The following is a 16,240-nucleotide window of genomic DNA, read 5'->3' on the forward strand; positions in this document are numbered from 1 at the left end:
TTTATATTAGAACAAGTTCTGAACTTGAGCCACTTTATTGCTAATTATTTCAAACCTATATAATAAACAAATGCTAATAGCTCAGAATTTTTTCTTAGAGTCACAATATGATTACCTCATGTTTCATTACAAGGTAGCCTGAGGTGTTCAATAGACTACGTAACTATAAAATTCATAGATATTTGAATTTAATAGAATTTTTTTATCTTTTTTTGTCAGGAAATGACTATCAGATGCAAACTAATAATTTCATTTTCTCCACATGCATCATCTTATGTTCTAGAGATGCTGTAGAGAAAAACTTTATTAGCTCATAGAGTATGAGTAACTTAATTTTGGGTGAGATAGACTAACATTCCCAGTTTAAATCTGGAAGGATTTAAGAAAAAATATCTATATTGCGAGTAGGAGCTAGGGACCAGCAGTCCCTTTGTCATTTAAATTCTATGTCCCAACCTCTGCTTTATATGTATACATGAAAAATGCACAACTGATTATTTTGCTTTACTAGAATGACTAGTTTAGCTTTAATAATTATCTGTTGTGTATCAGTAACTTGCTTCAATTCATGATGATTTAATAGTAGATGTAGATTTCCCTAATGGTCTCTCATCCAAGTATTAACCCAAGCAAACTCTACTTAACTTGAGAAGGTCAACTCTGTTACAGTCTCAAAACCAAAATGATGCCAAATTCATGGTGTGGACAGAGGCTGAAATTGGATGTGGAGTATGTGTGGCAAATAACTAAAAAAAGAATTACAGATAATATTTGTAGGATATACTTCCTAATCATGCTGCATTACAATCTTTTTTCTTTCACTTAATATTTTAGATTGTTCTATGTTGTCTGATAGCTCACACAACGTTGCTGTTGCAAAATGTTTCTCTTCAGCTTTCTTTCTCTTGTCAAATCTTTTAGGGTTCAGGGTTGTTTTTTTAACCTATTCTCTATATATTGTCGCTTTTCATTGTGTTATTCACTTATTTTTGCTATTTGCCTGATCATTAATCATCTTAATTTCACATGGCTAAATAAGTAGACTACATTATATTAATTTCTCTACTAGCTAGTGAGAAAAGGAAATTTCTGCTTTTACAGACATTAAAAAATACAGTGAACCAGTGAAGATGAATCAAAGCATTTCCTGTAGAATCTTTTTTTTCTTTATCTAGTTTCCACCAGCTTATCCAATTTAAATATCATCCTAGAAAAGAATCAAAATTGAATTGCTTACATTTTCTTCCTATATGCTTCCTCACTTGCTTTTCATTTTTATTGACTGTAGCCTGTGATTCTTTAAGACATGCAAGCATTTCTTTTCTTTCTCTTCGTCTCCATTTTCAATTAATTATGAAATAATGCTAATTCTCCACAAACAGCATTACAAAAATCTACGCTTTCTTTTTTGTTCTATATCAGGGGTAGGCAACCCAAAACACTCAAAGAGTCACTTGGACCCGTTTCCCACTGAAAACAAAACACTGGGAGCTGCAAAACCCTTTTGATATCTAAAATGAAGATAGCACTGCACATATCCTTTTTTACCTTTATTATAGTGTGTGTGTGTGTGTATCAGTGATGGTGAACCTTTTAGAGACCGAGTGCCCAAACTGCAACCCAAAACCCACTTATGCATCATCGGATGCCGGGTGGGTGTGGCCCATTGGGTGGGTGTGGCCCATTGGGTGGGCGTGGCTGCGGTGGTAACAGCAGATTGGGTGGGACTAAAAAGTTCAATCAATCAATTCCAACTTTGCAAGATCTTTTTTTTTCCCCACGAGAAGTTGAAATTGACTGATTGAACCTTTTTTTTTTTTTTTGTACACGGCAGCGGAGGCCTAAAGCAAAAAGGTTTTATAAAACCCAGCTGAAGGCCTAGGACTGGGGCAACGGCGGGCGTGCCCACAGAGAGGGCTCTGAGTGCCGCCTCTGGCACCCATGCCATAGGTTCGCCACCACTGGTATATATCATAAAGGATAAAAAAGGATATATGCAGTGTTATCTTCATTTTAGATGTCAAAAGAGACTCTCTCTTTCCTCTCCCTCTCTCTTTCCTCTCCCTCTCTCTCTTTCCTCTCTCTCTTTCTCTTTTTCTCTTTCCTCTCTCTCTTTCTCTCTCTTTCCTCTCTCTCTTTCCTCTCCCTCTCTTTCTTTTTCTCTTTCCTCTTTCTCTCTTTCCTCTCTTTCTCTCTCTCTTTCCTCTCCCCCTCTCTCTTTCTCTCTCTCTCTCTCTCTCTCTCCCCCCCTCTCTCTTCCTCTCTCCAATCTTCTGCAAGCTTGTTTCAAGCTGTTCTCCAACAAGCTGACACACATTCTTATTGGGCTAGCTCAGGGGTAGGCAACCTCGGCTCTTTTATGACTCATGGACTTCAATTCCCAGAATTCCTGAGTCAGCATAGCTGGGCTAGCTGGCTCTCTCCTGCCCTTCCTGCTTCCTGCAGAGGCACAGCAAAGGGAGGAACCCCACTCAATAAGCTTGTCAGCTCCTCGGAACAGGATGAAGCTACTCTCTTTTTTACACACACACACACACACACACACACAGAGAGAGAGAGAGAGAGAGAGAGAGAGAGAGAGAGAGAGAGAGAGAGAGAGAGAGAGAAGCTCTGCCTCTGTCTCTCTGTGCAAATGGCAGAGGAGGCTGGGAGCTGCAGAGGAAGGCTCAAAGAGCCGCATGCGGCTCCGGAGTCGCAGGTTGCCAACCTGTGTTCTATATAGTAAAATGTACATTAATATCCTGTAATTTTCATTCTTTTTTGTTATAATTTTCTGATCTTTAATATCTTAACAGTACTTTTCAAAAGCTGAATTTTTACCTAAGAGGTCTCATTCAAAAATTCAAAAAAAGAGAAGCAGGATATAAATCAAAGTAATATCTCTTATCACTAAGACTCATCCCCTTCCATCTCCAATTCTAGTGGCTTTGCAAGTTCTCCCTATCTCACTCCCATATCTGAGAATGGCTTTGTCATTACTCTTATTCTGAAACAATTGCACTAGTTTTTGGTCAAAATTGAAAGCACTACTTTTAAATTTTAAAAGGAAAGTCATCTGAGATCACAGTCATGTGATCATAATTTGAGAGCTTGGCAATTGCTGCACATTTATGACGATCACATTTTCTTGTAGTCATGTGATTGCCAGCTTCTGTAAAGCAAAGTCAGTGGAGAAGCTGGAAATGAGTTGCAAATCACAGAAAAGGTTGTAAAATTAGGTTCAGTCACATTATGCCTTTCTTAATGATCACACACTTAAATTCTGGTCTCTATTGTTGTAAGTTGAGGTCTATCAGTAGTTTTCTTTCTTCCTAGCCAGTAATGTCTGATTTTGAAAAGCTAAGCAAGATTGGATCTGGTCAGTACTTGGACAGGAAATAATCAGAAAATACAAGCACAAAAGACTGGAGTGGGAAGTTAAAAAAAAGAAGAAGAAGCAAGGATAAACCACTTCCATGTTATTAACTCAAAAAATTATATAAACGAGTTTGTGTTGTTATCTCAGGCTGGACCTGAGATAGCTTTTATCTGCAGCATGAAATATAGGTATATATTTTTTTTTATTTTTGTTTTTTTACAGCCAGGAGTGAACAGCATGGACTCGCAAATTGGTATGTATGAATAATCAATTCTTTGTTAAGTAATTTAGGCTGTTGTAAGAAATATTATTTTTTCTAATTAAAAATAAATTAAATTTTGCCATTAATGTAATTATCAAAGGAAAAATTGAAAATGCCAATTTTTATAGTGAAACAAACTAACTTTATGGTCTTTAGAAATAATATTTTTCGGATTAAAAGTTCAGCTAGAAAAATACATCTTTGCGAGAGAAAATACTAAGAATTGTTAGGGGAAAAAATTCTAACAGTGGTCAGGATTGTGTCAGCTCACCAGCTACATTTTTATTCATTTATATTTTCATCCATCACATTTCTATAGTACCCATCTCACCTAAGTGACTGGGTGGTTATATTAAAAACATGTCACAAAATATCAAAGCATAAGCAAGAATTTATTTGTACCCTCCCTGGACTCTGTGGAGCCTCTTGCACGTCCCTTTGCCCCTTCCCCAGACAGCACCTCTCATGTCCCTCCTTGCATCTTTGCCATCCTGCATACCTGACCCAAATAGTACCTTTTGCACACCCCTTCATACCCTCCCAGCATGCCCACGTCATCCTCTCATGCATCCTCCCCTGTGCACTCTCTTGCTTCTTCCCCCACCAAGCAGCAGCCACTTACCTGCCTGGGGGCCATGGCATGTGCAATTTTCTGCTGGCCTTCCCATGGGCTTTGGTTGTGGGAAACTGATAGGTTATTACTTGCTTAATAACTATGGAATTCTGTTAACATCAACTGGAGCTGCAGGAATTGCCTTCACTAAGCAATATGTCCACGCTTTATGGCCATATTGCTTAGCAATGGAAATTCCAGTCCCAATTGCTGTCATAAGTCGAGGACTCCCTGTATTATCTTTTGAATAAACCACAATTTTTGCTAAACAATACGAAGGTATTTGTAGAGCACATTGGGTGAATTCACGCAACATGCTAAAGTGAATCCACCCAACCCAGCCCATTACGACTTTGTACAGTACGTGAATCTAATCGCTGCTCTGGCAGAGAAGTACTTGGAATATTGGCGTGAATAATGCTCTCTAGGAAATTAGGTAGTTAAAATGTCATTGTGGCTGATTGCATGTAATACATAGCTAATATCTGAAAACCTATGATCTGCCTTTTTATTTTTTATTGTTTCTGACTCTCTTTTTAAGTGTAAGCTGCCCAGAGTCTAAATTGTATTAATCAAATTTTGCCTCTGCTAAAATGTACATCCATGACATTCTGCCTGAAATAGTTACTGGCAGGTAAGCTGTTCAATATACTATGACTTGTGTGCCAAATTCATTTTAATAAACCTGAACGCTTTTTGAATCACATTAAGTAAATCAGGAAAGGTTTATTATAGTATTTACATAAAATTGTTTTTTATTTTTTTCCCCGCGTAGGTTTAGCTCCACCTGGGACTCAGGTAAGAAAGGACATTTTGTAATTCAGTCATCTCTAGCCAATTTCCCTGTTACTCCCTGTCTTTCTCCCTCTTATATTAAAGCAAGTATTTTGTTGAGTGCTTAACTTTGCCAAAGTCTTAGAACATTCATACCTTGATATAAAGTGTGAATAGGATAAATAATGCAGGTAAAGTACAATAACTTGGCTTCAGAACCAAGTTATAAAGTTATCAGTTATGCAATTTTGAACTAGATGTGATCTTTGTGAGCATTCATTTTATTCAAAAGTTTACATTAAATTACATTAAAAATGTAGTAAACAGTTTCTCTTGATGGGATTCATTCAAAAGTGCTTAATTATGGCAGGATCACGTCTGATGTTTCAGCTAGTTCTGTTTTGTTATATCCAAACCAGGACAAACTATTAATAATAATTTGGAGTATTATTAATGAACCACTGTTAAAAACTAGCCATAATTCTTAACCAAGGAAACCTACAGGATGTTCAAAATCTACATGTTATCAGGTGTTGTGTCAAAATGCAAGCCCTGCCTGTACATGTTACACAAATTGGGCAGGGCTTGGATCCCAATGCTGTGCCTGCAATTTTGTAGATTTTTGAGCCTCTCCCCTGATATGTAGATACCCTGTTCTCAACTAATTGTACTTTGTTGTTGATTTTATTAATTGTTTTATGCCACACGTCTTCCAGAGACTCTTGTCATAAAAACAGAATGAAATGCTCCTTAATCTGTTGTAGCTATTCTGGAACAAGAATGAGAAGCAAATTTCGTAAACTTGAGGCTTGGTCAGGGTTAAATTAGGCTACATTTCCTCCGTTTGCAAGTTCCTAATAGCTAATATAGTAATGATCAGGAATTTACTTGCCAGAGCATGTAAGAACATAGTATATTTAGCTCCAGTCAGGGTGTTATGAATATATTGGAAAATATTTTTATAATGCAAATATGCACAGAAACAACATTTTAACTTATAAAATATTTTTACTACTTATCGAACCCTTAAGAATTTTCACGGATATGAATATAAGATAATCCTCGACTTATGAAAAGTTGGGACTGGAATTTTGGTTGCTAAGCAGTGCAATCCTTAATGGGTCATCATGTGGGCGGACCCCATTTTATAACCAGTTTACTGTAGTCATTAAGTGAATGGTGCGCTTTAGCGAATTCAGCTTCCCCAATTAACTTTGCTTGTCAAAGCAAGCTGGGAAGGCCGCTAATCATGATTACATGACCGCAGGATATTTGCAAGCATTGGACTGCAAGGATGGTACAGCAGTTGTGACTTTTGAGGACAGGTTGTAAGTCACTTGTTCCAAGGCCATCATAACTTGGAACTGCCATTAAACAAATGGTCATAAGTCGAGAACTACCATTACCAATTTTCCTTACAAGGAAAGTATATACCAGTTAAGGAAAATAATAGTGTCCCTCCAGTGAGCTTGACTCCTTGTAATCGTATTGACATGTTGATGAATTTTCTTGGCTTTATTGTGGAAGCGATTTTCCATTATTGTCGTCTTGGATGTATTTTTCAACTTCTTTTCCTATGGCCCACAGACCTGTCTCTGATAAGGTTTCTGACATCAGAATTGGTTAGGTGCTGCCCTCTGCTGTAGGTGTGTGTGGCTTATAGAAAGAAGGCTTTGAAAAGGACAGCAAGTCCTGCCTTGAAGTCTCAAGTTCCATGTCCTCACGTCTGAAAAGTATCCACCTTTAGTATAAATTTATTTTTCCATGTCTCCTTTACTTTTTTTGAGGTTTTTTTTAAATTTCAAACAGACTATTTGCATATAGCTATGCAGCCACCTGTTACAAAATAATTAAGATCATATTCTGCTCACTTCTCCATTATTATTATTAGCACATTTGAGACTAGGTTTGATCACTGCAATCAGTGATTTCATTTCAATATAATGCAGATTTACTTAAAAAAACAGATTAAACTTTAGTTAATGAAGTTAGGCTATTCTGATAAGCGTCATTACATTTAATGGAAGCAGGAGTTTCCTATTCACCATCGTTGTAACCAAAGTAGTTTTCATTTCTGAATAACTGCCATTTTGTAGATTGGGTTATATTTCATTGTGCATAGACATAGCTTTACACTTACAATCTCGTCTATAGATTTGGATCAGAAACAAGATAGATCATAAAAATATGATTAGCAGGAAGGTTGGCAATACTCTTATGATCTTCAAATGACAGGTTCCTTCATTTATATTGAACATGTCAAAGAATGTTCAGTAAGGTTTGATTCCAATTGCTTTGCTTTTTGAAATCCAACTGAGAAGTTGGACCATTAACTTATAAGGTTTGGTCTTGTCCAATTGGCACAAACTACCATCATCAATTTATTAATTCAACTGGGTAAATAACTTTGTAATAAACAAACATGCATCCCTCTTGATTACACCCCTAGCATTTAGAATCTATCAAGACAACCAGATTGTGAACTTTTCAGCCATTGGGACTGTCTAAAGCAGAGGTCCCCAACCTTTTGGGCATCAGGGACCGGTTACATGGAGAGAGGTTTTTCTGCGGACCAGAGGGGGTGCGGTTTGTGTGCTGCCTGCATCCCGCAGATGGGGCTTTGCTTGTTTGTGCGGCCCGGTTGCTGGCATGCTGCGGCCCGGTACTGGTCCACAGACCGGGATTGGGGACCCCTGATCTAAAGGCATATATAACACTGAAAGAAATACATTGGTTTATAGTGACATCGTGTTTTTGTTTTTTTGTTAACAATAAAGCCTTAAAAAAGGCTTAAAAAGCAATAGGATCAAAATCTTTGTTTTCTAAAGTACAGAAATAAAATTAAGGAACAAGGTTATCCCTTTTATCTCTTGAATAAAAACATAGCTGCGTTTCACTGGATTAAATTTTAATTCATATTTTCTTTATTTAGCCTACACCTCCAGTTGTTTGCGCAGTGCAACAAGCCACTCCAACCAATAACTCTACTAATGAAGAGCCCTCAAAACAGGTATCACATTTTTCTCTTAAGGTTTTGTCATGCTCTATCTTAAAATCCCAAGATAGAAGTTTTCTATAGAATGTTCTATTTTCCACAGAAATCTATGTGGTCGGAGCATAAGTCACCAGATGGAAGAACGTACTATTACAATACTGAGACCAAGCAGTCTACCTGGGAGAAGCCAGATGATCTTAAAACCCCTGCAGAGGTAAAAGAAGCAATTGAGGGTATAATTATTTACCTACCCATGTCTCACTAAATTAAAAAGAAATATTTACTATTAAGAAAAATGTTCCTTTCGAGGTGCAGTCCTGCATGCTATTTTTAATCTCACTGTAGTATCCTAGTCATATAAATGCTGCAGTAGGCAGAGGATATCCAAAGAGTTTTTATTTCATGAAAGGAATTATGTGTAATTTGTATATTTGCAATTTTGCATCTTAATCGGAAGATTTTGAAAGCATTTTACTACATTCCTGTATTATAGAATGGTTTTGGATGTTGTGTTTTCTCCTCTTCCTTAGCAATTGTTGTCAAAATGTCCATGGAAAGAATACAAATCTGATTCTGGAAAGCCTTATTACTACAACTCTCAAACAAAGGAGTCACGTTGGGCAAAACCCAAAGAACTTGAAGATCTTGAAGGTAATTATCATAAGGTTTTATCTTCAACATAAGCTGCTTCATAGATAGCAGTGACAATTCCAGTTACTGAAGGAAATTCAGACCATATACTAAAATCTATGCTATTTTAAATGTTTTGGTTAGAGGAACAATTGGATAAATTGTTGACAAGACATAATAGGGCAGTGATGGCGAACCTTTTAGAGACCGAGTGCCCCAAAACCGCCCCCCACCCCGTCCCTGCTCTGCCCTGCCCATTGGGCCACCCACCACCTCCACGGCCTGCCACAGATCACCCAAGCAGCCCAGCAGCGCCATGGCGGCCACGCCCTCCGCCCGTGCCCCTGCGCGCGACAGGGCGCAAGGGCAGAGTCTTGTCCCCACTGCCCGGCTACCATGTCCTTGGCTGCGCTGCTTCGCGTGGGCTGTGCCCAGGGACAACTCTCCTCCAGAGGGAGTTGGTGAGGAGGGGGCCGTGGGAGGAGGCGGGGCTGGGGAGACGGTGCGTGTGCCCACAGAGGTCTCCAAGTGCCGCCTCTGGCACCCGTGCCATAGGTTCGCTACCGCTGTAATAGGACATAGTCATCCTTTTAGCATTTGGGACTGGACTTGGCAGGAAGTTCCAAAATTGTACCAAAATTACTATTGATTTATAGTCTGGCTCATACATCATTGTTAAAATAAAAGATCCAATAAGTGCATTCTTTAACTATAATGTTCATTAAGAATTTTAATGACAAGAGTAAAAACTAATACAAACTAAACTTAGAGAAAAGAAAAAGAATGAAAGGTGGAGGGAAAAAAAGAAGGAAAAGAAAGAATATAATGAAAAAGAAAAGAAATATATAAAGAAGTGACATCCAACATTCATCACAACAGTATAAACAACTTTACTAATTATTCACCCCTGTAAGGTTACAAATATCTATCCATCCATCTCATCCTCTTTATGTGTGCAAATTCATAAAACATCAGTTTTTCAATCCTGGTCTCAACAGCAATTAAAGATTGCTTAGAACTTTGCAAAACCAAGTCTTATTTTAACCTTAATCAGATAAACCATTTTGAGTGGCATGGTGGCCTAGAGGTGGAACTCTCATCTCACCATCAGGAGGTTGTGAGTTCGATTCTAGGTAGCACCAGATATTTCTCTGGGTGGAAAGAGAAAATACCTGCTGTGAGCTCCATGTAGGCATCAGGAAGGGCATTCGGCCACTCAGCTCCATTCAATCACCCCAACTCCACCCCAGTGCAGGGGATTCAGGGTCGTTAAAAGAAAAAAAAATCAAACCATTTTACATTCCTTCCTAACAGTCTTAATCTTTAATCCGATCAAATGTTATAGGATTTGATTTGTCTTAATCTTTGGTATGAATTACAATAGCCAGGATAGCCAAAATAAGTCTGTTTCTGATGAGAAGCTATTTTTATAGTTAATTCCAAAATCTTATAGTGAAAGTCTTCCAAATTCGTTAAATTCCTTCATTTGCGTTAACTTTAATATATCAAAATCTTTCTTAGCTTTTTGCTGCTTATTTCAAATTATTTAATTTCTTAAATTTTTATTTCTTTTCTTTTATTCGGAACTAAAGATAAATTTACCCAATGACTTTTCAATGTTGTTCCAAAATAGCTTTAAGATAATCGATAGGTAATTTTCAAAAGAGATTAGACAGCAAGGCTTGCAAATTTAGGGTCATTATAATGCTCAGCTATAGTTGTGAACAAAATGGTTAATCCCTTTGTCATTCAGACCTGTGAAAAAATCAATCTCCTGTGGTCTCCTTGCGAGGAGCATCTGTCCAGAACACATGTGAGCGATCTCTCGTCTTCTCCTTATCCAGTGAGGTTCCAGGATACTGGTTTGCTCACTGGTTCTTTGGTCTTTGCCAGGATCATTGGCTTTGTTTTTGCGGAGATATCTTCAGTTCGCCAAAGCTCCCCCAGAAGTCTGAAATCCCTGCATTTTTTAAACTATCTTTTGTGTTCTGTGGTCTGAAAAAGTAACTCATTTGTTCATGAAACACTTTTGAAATATAGGCTATGCCATTTTCACTTAAGCTAAATTCTCATATGTGATTTTTCACATGTATAATGTCTATCTGTAAAATGATATACAATATCTTAAATATATATTTATATATACTCTTTTTTTTTACAGCAATGATTAAAGCAGAAGAAAGGTATGTTTACAAACACTTTTCTTAAAGGTGTTGTGTTTCTGTGTAGAAACAGACAAATGCAGAGAAAACTGATGAAAAGATTAATTCATTTTTAAAATCCTTTTTGGAAGCGGAAAAAGTAGAGATTAAATACAATATTTTAGAAAGTACTTTGTAGTATGTATAGCATCAAGATTGAAACCAGCATTTTGAATTACATTCAGAAAACAATTGACAATCTTAACAGGGTTTGAAACAATGCTAGTACCATATCATTCATCATCCATTCAGCCTTGCTGCTGAATTTTACACAATTTTAGCTTCTCAACATGCTGAATTAATTGCATCGCTGTTCCTGGATATCCATTTCTAAGGAACAAATCGTTATTTCCCTAGGAAATGATTCAGTCTTTTTGTAAAATTAGCTAAAATGAGTATATGTTGACAGCAAATTACAGTATCGTGACCTCTTAATTTTCGGAAAGGGAGCAGTCACCATCTGAGGTTTTCCTATTGTTGTGTTCCTTAAAGCTTTAAACAAAAAAGTAGAAAAAATGTTTCTGAAATTTGAGTTGTGAGATTTACCTCCTGCCAAAAACACCTTCGCATGAGGCTGCAAGGAAAACCATGATTAATAATGGAATGTCAGATATATAAATTTTAATTTAGAAATCATTTAATTAAATATGCACAAATAATGTATGTTAGCAATTAATTTTTGTGATTTGGGAGGAAGAATTTTTAAAAACAAGTGTGGAAAGTTGTAAGCTTGAATGCATTCTTAATGAGTAACTTTTAAGTATATCCACTGAAATTGAGGAGTAGGTTAGGAATAATAAAAACACATTTTATTTCAGGCGTAATTATTAGTCATGATTTGCACGGAATGTGATTCTCATATCTTTTGAAGTGTTAAGTATGTTAAATTGCAGCTCTACTAATAATAACCATGTTTACTAAATTAAGCGTCCAGTGTTGATATTTTATTTATAGCTGCAGATACCTGAAATTGTGTATAATAGAACTGCTGCTAAGAAGAATTCTGTATGGGCCTGTATTTCATTAGACTTTCAGTAGACATTTTTGAGGCTTCAATGCTGTCAAGCACTCTGGCTTTCCTATTCTGAAAGAGATGCAGAAAGGGTAGAGGCTTTCTGCCATCCCTGTTTTGTAAATCAATTATAAATCAGCCTTTTCCTGGGGGAAAGTTATTTACAGATGAGCAGTGGAAAATAGGATCTTTGTGAAATTGGCAGGATTTTTTTAAAAACGAAAAATGATTTCTATTTCTATAGCGGCAAATCGGAAGAATCTGCTCCAGTTTCCTCTGCTGCGGTTGCGCCAGGGGTTCCAGCTGCCGCCGCCAGCATTCCTGAAGCACCAGTACCTGCCCCATCAGCCCCTGTTGCCCCTGCTGTGGCCTCGGCTCCGGAAACAGAGCCTTCTGCCCTGGCTCCAGCTGTAGAAAATGATACTGGAGTAGCCCCTTCAGCCCACGAGCAGGTACAGCCAGTGGCTCCTCCTGTTGTACAAGATCAGAGCACGGAAGTTATCACAAATTCTGTGGAAGAAGCTCCAAAGCAAGAATCCTCGGAGTAAGTAATAGTTCTTAATGACCTCTTCTGCTATGAAAGCTGAAGAGAATCTTTCATAGTTTGGGAGAAAAATTGGGTATTAAAAAAAATGGGAGAAGAAAAGACGAGAAAAGTACTGGTTTTCTTTCAGTTGTTATTAATGTCTAGTACCTTTTTTAGGGCTTTGTCGTCTTAAATTGCGCAGTAGGAAAAGGCAGCCACAATGGAGGCTTGGTTAAACGGGTTATCTTTTAATTTTTCCCCCCATTTCCTGTAGCCAAGATAAGATGGGAAAAGTTTCCAGAATATCTTTCACTTATTTTTCCTGCCGGAGAACTTTCTTGTGAAACCGGGAATCTTTTTCCTATAAGTTTATTTTTCCAACTCTGGGTATTATACATGGTATTGCTTTATATTGCAATTTCGGTCGCAAACTTCATTTCATTTCTGATAGACTGCATGATAGGTATATCCAATGAGCAGAGAGTAACGTGCTGGGCACGTTCCATTTTGCGCTAGTCTGAAAAATTGGTCAGACTTTAGTTTATAACGAATTAAAGGATTAAATCTTTTGAATAATGAACTGTTCAGGACCAGAATAGGTGTAACTTGGGTTGCCTTGGGGGCCACTTTGAGCTTTGCATAACGTTGAGAATTGCATTCCAAAAGTGGGAGGAGCCAAAATTCAAAGGGGGCTGATTTTGGAGGATAGACTTAAGGGACACTCTAACTTCCTTAAGAGTGTCCATTTTAAGGGGCATTTAGTGTATCACTTGCCTAAGTGAATGATGCGCATGAAATGTATTAACGTATTTGGAAACCAACCCAAGATGGTTAGCTAGGGCCTTGCTTATCCTGTTATTTTTGAACAGGCGTCAGCCTAAAATGTATGATTACTCCCTCAGTAGGTATTCCATTTAACTAATGCTGCTATTGGTCAAAGTAACCAACTTTTTTTTAAATTGATAGTGTTGTACCCAAAAAGGAAGAAGAGGAAGCCCAACCAGTTAAAAAAACTTACACTTGGAATACGAAAGAAGAAGCCAAACAAGCATTTAAAGAACTATTGAAAGAAAAGGTTTTTATACTGAGTCAATTATTCTTTTAAATTTCAAGAATTACAGATATAATTGATAGGAAAGTTACTGATTTTTGTAAGCGCTTGAGTAACATTTATGCAAAAGTAAATACCAAATACTTTATCTAAATGAATGGATTTTATAAGGTGTCCTATAAAAATCCATGGGAAAAGGGTTTTTTAATATGGAATTTTCAGTTTATAGGCAAGGCAATTATGTTTTGAAAGTTTTAGGCAGATATGTTGGGGTAGGGAAAAGGGTTGGGTGTGGTTAAAATTTTGAATATTATCTTAATAATTGTGACTTTATTCTTGGTGATTGCTGAAACATAACTGCTGAATAAAAAAGATATTTTTTTCTGAGTGATAGTTTAATACCTTTAAAAAAACAGGAATTGAGAAATCAGTATTTTTGGATTTTTTCTAGAAATAAGAAGGATGCTGTGACATCACAATAATATAAGTGTGTTATAAATGATACTTTTCATTACTATTATAGAGCTTTTTCTGGGAAAATATATTAACTATATTGGGTAAAAATTTATTATCCTGATTGTAAAATATCAAGCCGGACAACTTAATTTCCTTCAGATACCAGAAAATTACATAAGATAAAGCAGTTCTTTTTTAGCTCCTCACTTGTGAAAATAAAATTCCAGTTCCAGAACATGTATGATTTATCTTATATCTTCACAGCGTGTGCCATCCAATGCCTCTTGGGAACAAGCTATGAAAATGGTCATTAATGATCCAAGATACAGGTATCACTAGATTATTTTAAAAGATTCATTGCAAAAATGACTATTTTTTTCAATAACCTGAATATAAAAGGGCTAATTTTAGTTGATGTTTCTTCAATTTGTAGTGCTTTGGCAAAATTAAGTGAGAAGAAGCAAGCCTTTAATGCTTACAAAGTTCATACAGAGAAAGAAGAAAAAGAAGAAGCAAGATTAAAATACAAAGAGGCAAAAGAGTCTTTTCAGCGTTTCCTTGAAAATCATGAAAAAATGACATCAATAACCAGATACAAGTAAGATTACCTAACATGCACCCCAGTGCTAAAATCTCAGTACCATGACTGAGGTCTTTCCTTGGGAACTTTATGTCTGCACACAGGTTGCAATAAATACGTAAGATAGGCTGGTGGGAATGACAGTACAGGTAGTCCTTGGGTTACTATGGCAACGGGGACCGAGGTTTGCATCAGTTGTAAAGCAGGTCATCACGTGTCTCCATTGCTTAGCAGTTGAAATTCTGGTACTCCTAGTTGCTCACTGGGACCGGATGGTTTAATAAATGAAGACCTCTTGTGATCATGAGAGGCAGGAGCCGCAGGTAGGCTGTCAGACGAGGGCTACAGGCTGGGGGGGGGGGCAGATGCCATGGATGGGTGCCAGGGAGCATGTTGCATAGAACTAGAGATGGCAGACCTTAGCAATGGCTGTTGCATAGAACTGTTGCATAGAACTAGAGATGGCAGGCCTTAGCAATGGCAGCCTTCAGCAGTCTTAGTCCACTGCTGCTGCTCCCAGGCCTTGATTTCAGGCCAAGCAATGGGCAGAGTGCTATCTCAAGCTCTGCACAGGGACAGCGCCCACACCAGCAAGTCCCAGCAACACTGGCCTGTGTCAACCCCAAGCAGTGGCCTTCAAGCACAGGGCTGTCTTGCCTTAAGCCCCAGCGTTGCCAGGCAGCCTCAAGCCCAAGTGCTGCGATAAGTCCTGCAATCTGTAGCGCCCACCCGTGACACTTGCTACCATGGCCTTAGCTCTGGCTCACTGGCCTGCTTTCCTGGGATTCCCACCTGTTCCCAGGCAAAGAAAACAACAATGGGCAGCAGTTAGACCGATAGTGTCAGTAGAAGTAGTTGTGAATGAGGGCTGGGACTGAATTTTGATTATGCAACCACAGGGATGCTGCAGTGGTGGAAATTTTGAGGACAGGTCATACATCCATTTTTTTTAGTGCCATTGTAATTTTGATATAACTCGAGGACTACCTGTATGCCCTTTGGATTGCTTTCCTATTGGTGAATAAAATATTTTCAGTATTAGTTGCCAAGGAAATTGAAGGAAGAATCTTGGGTTGAATTAGAGGTAGAGAAATTTGGGAGGAACATTAATACAGATATTAGTGGTTGATGTTCAGAATACTTTTCAGTTCTGTGTTCACTGCACATTGGTTCCTTTTTCAATTTTTATCAAGAAGGGGAAAAATAACTAGTTTAGATACTACAGGTAATAGAAGGAATAAGATGCCAGTAGTTATCAAGGGAGAATGAAGTCAAAAAAAGATAAATTTTAATAGGTTAATTTTATAATTTCTGTATTCCTGTATCTAGAAAAGCTGAACAAATGTTTGGAGAGCTGGAAGTCTGGAATGCAATTTCTGAACGTGATCGTCTTGAAATTTATGAAGATGTTCTATTCTTTCTGTCAAAAAAAGAAAAGGTAATTGATTTTCTTTTAATCCTCCCCCCCAAAAAATCTGTGTTGTACTCCGGGATAATAATGTCTACTGTTTAACACAATATATTTGAGCTTTGGAGTGTAAATTTCGGTCATGGTTGCCATAAAAATGTGTAATGTTTGTAATTGTTAACTGATAGAATTTGTTTCTTAAATTATTAACAGAATAAGAAGAAAAATTATGTGCTAGTGTTGGATTTTTCTAGAAAGGAGTCAGATTAAAAAGTCTGATAGTTTCTTGCTAAGATTAACACCTATTATCTTTCCCTGAAAAGAGTGATTTTTATAAAATTGAAAGTTCAGGCCAGAACACAGAAATAGGTGCA

General features: G+C 37.5%; 1 protein-coding gene across 1 annotated transcript in view; it reads left to right on the forward strand.

Annotated features, from left to right (window-relative positions):
- PRPF40A (pre-mRNA processing factor 40 homolog A) overlaps positions 1–16,240 on the forward strand; it is a 34,696-nt gene that overhangs the window by 7,226 nt on the left and 11,230 nt on the right. Inside the window, exons 4-14 of the mRNA XM_015820316.1 lie at positions 3,581–3,611; positions 5,009–5,031; positions 7,940–8,017; positions 8,106–8,216; positions 8,533–8,653; positions 10,794–10,815; positions 12,090–12,389; positions 13,338–13,446; positions 14,143–14,207; positions 14,312–14,476; positions 15,788–15,896. Coding sequence (XP_015675802.1) covers positions 3,581–3,611; positions 5,009–5,031; positions 7,940–8,017; positions 8,106–8,216; positions 8,533–8,653; positions 10,794–10,815; positions 12,090–12,389; positions 13,338–13,446; positions 14,143–14,207; positions 14,312–14,476; positions 15,788–15,896 — 1,134 coding nt within the window. The remainder of the gene's footprint in view (positions 1–3,580; positions 3,612–5,008; positions 5,032–7,939; positions 8,018–8,105; positions 8,217–8,532; positions 8,654–10,793; positions 10,816–12,089; positions 12,390–13,337; positions 13,447–14,142; positions 14,208–14,311; positions 14,477–15,787; positions 15,897–16,240) is intronic.

Source organism: Protobothrops mucrosquamatus, unplaced genomic scaffold (assembly GCF_001527695.2).
Source record: "Protobothrops mucrosquamatus isolate PMUCROS unplaced genomic scaffold, P.Mucros_1.0 scaffold1118, whole genome shotgun sequence".
Classification (NCBI taxonomy): Eukaryota; Metazoa; Chordata; class Lepidosauria; order Squamata; family Viperidae; genus Protobothrops; species Protobothrops mucrosquamatus.